The sequence below is a fragment of the Sinocyclocheilus anshuiensis genome, unplaced genomic scaffold (genome assembly GCF_001515605.1).
Source record: "Sinocyclocheilus anshuiensis isolate Anshui unplaced genomic scaffold, SAMN03320099.WGS_v1.1 scaffold261, whole genome shotgun sequence".
Classification (NCBI taxonomy): Eukaryota; Metazoa; Chordata; class Actinopteri; order Cypriniformes; family Cyprinidae; genus Sinocyclocheilus; species Sinocyclocheilus anshuiensis.
The window spans coordinates 439,986-443,611 of NW_015536515.1; the positions used below are offsets into that span (position 1 = coordinate 439,986).

A 3,626-nucleotide genomic window follows, 5' to 3' on the forward strand; every position below is an offset into this window, starting at 1 on the left:
CATATATATATATATATAAACTCAACTGACTAGTCGTTGGTAGATCAAAAAAAAAATTTCCATTGTGGTTAACTGACAAATAGAAGTGGTTACTGTCGCTTTCATGTGAGTGCTGGGTTTTCAGAGAACAGGTCAAGTGGTGGGATACGTGAGGGGATGTTCTTCTTACCACAGAGCTTTTGTCTGTATGTTGCCGAATACCTTTGGGCCCGATGACCAGATCCACAGATATGCTCCATCCTTGCTACAGAAGAACAGACAGTTACATTAAACAACAATTGCAGATTTTACACAACAACTGTTGCTTGATGAACATCTGTAGTATACACTTAAACCACATTCATATCAATGTCATGCACTAGATAACAAAATAGCAAAGCAACATGCTATCTATGCAGCAGAAAGATAACACATGCACGAATTTCAAGTAAAACACTTTGTAAAAGACGTTTATTAGGTTTTAAATAATGGAAAATAAACAGACATAGTACTGAAAATGAAGATGAAAAGTACTGAACTGACTTCATAGTCACTGCAAAAGTGAAGTTTTTGCAGGATTTAATTGCTTCAAAACTATTATCTAATGCAATGACTTTCACACATTTGTATACATGCCCACAGTGTCTAAAGACATTTTGGGGCCACTGAATTTATCCATCCACCCACAACTAGTTCTCACACTGCTTCAGAGAGTAAATGACACACATCGACCATCACTGAAGGAATAGTTCACCCATAATTGAAAATGTATGAATGGGTGCCATCAGAATGAGAGTCCAAACAGCTGATAAAAACATCACAATAATCCACAAGTAATCCATCACACTCCAGTCCATCAAGCAAAAAGCTGCATGTTTGTAAGAAACAAATACTTCATTAATGCATTTTAACTTAAATCATCTCTTCCAGTCAAAATACAAGATCCATAATAACGCTTCCTACAGTGAAAAGGTCCATCCCCTGTTTTTCCTCTCACATCAAAATCCACGTACATATTTTTTATTCAAACTGTTTTGACTTGTAAATGGTGCTTGAAATGTGCATATTTCTCTCCTGATTCAGGTGAGACGACTTCTTCACTGGAGAAACAATTTTATGGATTTGTTTTTTACAAACATGCAGCTTTTCACTTTACAAGATGTTAACTGATGGACTGGAGTGGTGTGGATTACTTGTGGATTATTGTGATGTTTTTATCAGCTGTTTGGACTCTCATTCTGACGGCACCCATTCACTGCAGAGGATCCATTGGTGAGCGAGTGATGCAATGCTACATTTCACCAAATCTCTTCTGATGAAGAAACAAATACGTTTTCAGCAAATTTTCATTTCTGGGTGAACTATTCCTTTAACATAACAAATTAAAAAATACCATTATGGGCATCTTACCACCAGCTCACAAGGAAAAACCTCTTCATCAAAACTGGAAAAGACAGATAATGTCTCAAAGAACTTGATGATGCAATGCTCCTCCTTCAGCGACGCAAACTGCTGGAACGTTTGCTGGATCAGTTTCCTCAGCTGCTTCGGCTGTTTCACACCAGACATATATGAACAATATTTCATCCAGTGGTGTAAAGTATTTGAGTAAATGTAATTAGTTACTGTACTTGAGTATCTTTTTGGCTACTTTGTAGTTTTCTTTATGTGAATGCGAGTGCATTAGCTGGTAGTTGTGAATCGCAGGTGGTTTATATACGAGATGAGGACTTCTTAATTTTGCTTAACATTATTTTATTTATCCGCCATACTGAAGAGACCTTTTTGAAGGATATTGTTTTAGTTATGTCCTTTTTGAGCACTTGTGCTTCACTGAGACTTGAGTGTCTGTAGCCGTTTAAGAGACGGTTGTGTTGACATTGATTTCTTGGAATTTTGGTGTTCAGTTTTATTTTGATTTTCGAAAATAACGTGATTGCTCTCCTCACAAATCTACTCTTTCTGGTTTTTCACTGGCATTTCTCTTAGATGTTGAGGACTAATGCATCTTTGAGCCTACAATCAGTGCGAGTAAAATACTTAAGTACTGTTAAAATCAGATACTCTAAGACTTTTACTCAAGTCGTTTTGTAATCAGTGACTTGTAATGGAGTCATTTTCACTGTAAGGTATCTGTACTTTTACTCAAGTATGGTTTTCAGGTACTCTTTACACCTGTGATTTCATCATTATTAATCATAAATCACAAACGCTTTTAGTGTGTATTGGATTCCTTTGCTGCCTTATTCTCATAGAAGTCAAGAAAATGTTTTCACCTTCATACTGTCGATTAATTCTTGAGGAAAGAACAAATCCAGACCAACATCTTTCCTGAAAGGAGCAGAAATGCCATCAATGCATTGTGCATATTCTTGGGTAAAACTATCTAAAGCATAATACAAACTACTTACTCCAGCAGCTCAAAGTTAGATTTTTTCTCCAGGCCACTGGCATTCATGTCTTTATAAAACCTCCTGTTAGAATAGAAAAAATGAAAGGCGTGTAAAATCTGAAAATATTTTTTGGAAGCATTCTGTGCATTATGTACATACATGTTATGTTGTCTTTTATTATCACTTGGTTTAAATGTACATCTTTTGTTATGCATTTCATGTGTACTACCTATTTTATCATCTTTTATTATCATTATAAAGTAGGTTTCCCCTTTAAAGGAACAGTTCACCCAAAAATAAAAATTTGCTGAAAATGTACTCATCCTCAGACCATCCAAGATGTAGATGAGTCTGTTTCTTCATCAGGTTTGGAGAAATGTAGCATTCCATCACTTGCTCACCAATGGATGCTCTGCAGTGAATGGGTGCCGTCAGAATGAGAGTCCAAACAGCTGATAAAAACATCACAATAATCAATAATCAGTAGCTTTTGGCTTCACAAGACGTTAACTGATGGACTGGAGTGGTGTGGATTACTTGTGGATTATTGTGATGTTTTTATCAGCTGTTTGGACTCTCATTCTGACGGCACCCATTCACTGCAGAGATGGGCAAGTGATAAAATGCTACTTTAGTGGATGGCCTGAGACTGAGTACATTTTCAGCAAATGTACTTTGAGTTGCATTTCTTGTAAGGTGCTATACAAATAAATGTTATTATTATTTATTATTATCATTATGAATTTTCTCAGTTCATCTGTATAAACATACCTGATCTCCAGACAGCCCAACTGCAGTGCCATCCCGTCACTAACTCTCCTTGCGCTGTGCTGCATGTAGTCACTGCGAACCTGCATAACGGCAGCAATAACACACCTTCATTCGCCTTTTTAGATGTGCAAACCACCATCAACAATTCAGCGGTACATCAAACCTCAGTGCAAATGGTGAGACTCATGTTTCTTTCACTATTCTGTGTGCCTATTCAGGATATGGAGTGGTAACTGTGAAGAAACACTCCCCATGTGACAGGTACTGACCTGCTGGTAGAAGTAGAGCATTGTAGTTTTGTCATCCTTTAACTTCTCCAGGAAATCAGGAGGAATGTAACGGATCCTCAAGTCATATCTGATCATGACGGCAGAACAAAAACAGGATTAGGAACATATACAAAAACTGATTTCCAGCACTGTAAGAACCCAAACACATGAACATATACATATATATATATATATATATATATATATATATATA

General features: G+C 36.7%; 1 protein-coding gene across 2 annotated transcripts in view; it reads right to left on the reverse strand.

Annotated features, from left to right (window-relative positions):
• LOC107692419 (protein-tyrosine kinase 2-beta-like) overlaps positions 1–3,626 on the reverse strand; it is a 24,397-nt gene that overhangs the window by 17,015 nt on the left and 3,756 nt on the right. For both annotated transcript variants that reach the window (XM_016491468.1, XM_016491475.1), the window contains exons 5-10: positions 3,413–3,500; positions 3,144–3,223; positions 2,391–2,453; positions 2,256–2,310; positions 1,390–1,530; positions 170–244 (exon numbers count right to left, since the gene is read on the reverse strand). In XM_016491468.1, the coding sequence (XP_016346954.1) occupies positions 170–244; positions 1,390–1,530; positions 2,256–2,310; positions 2,391–2,453; positions 3,144–3,223; positions 3,413–3,500 (502 nt within the window). The remainder of the gene's footprint in view (positions 1–169; positions 245–1,389; positions 1,531–2,255; positions 2,311–2,390; positions 2,454–3,143; positions 3,224–3,412; positions 3,501–3,626) is intronic.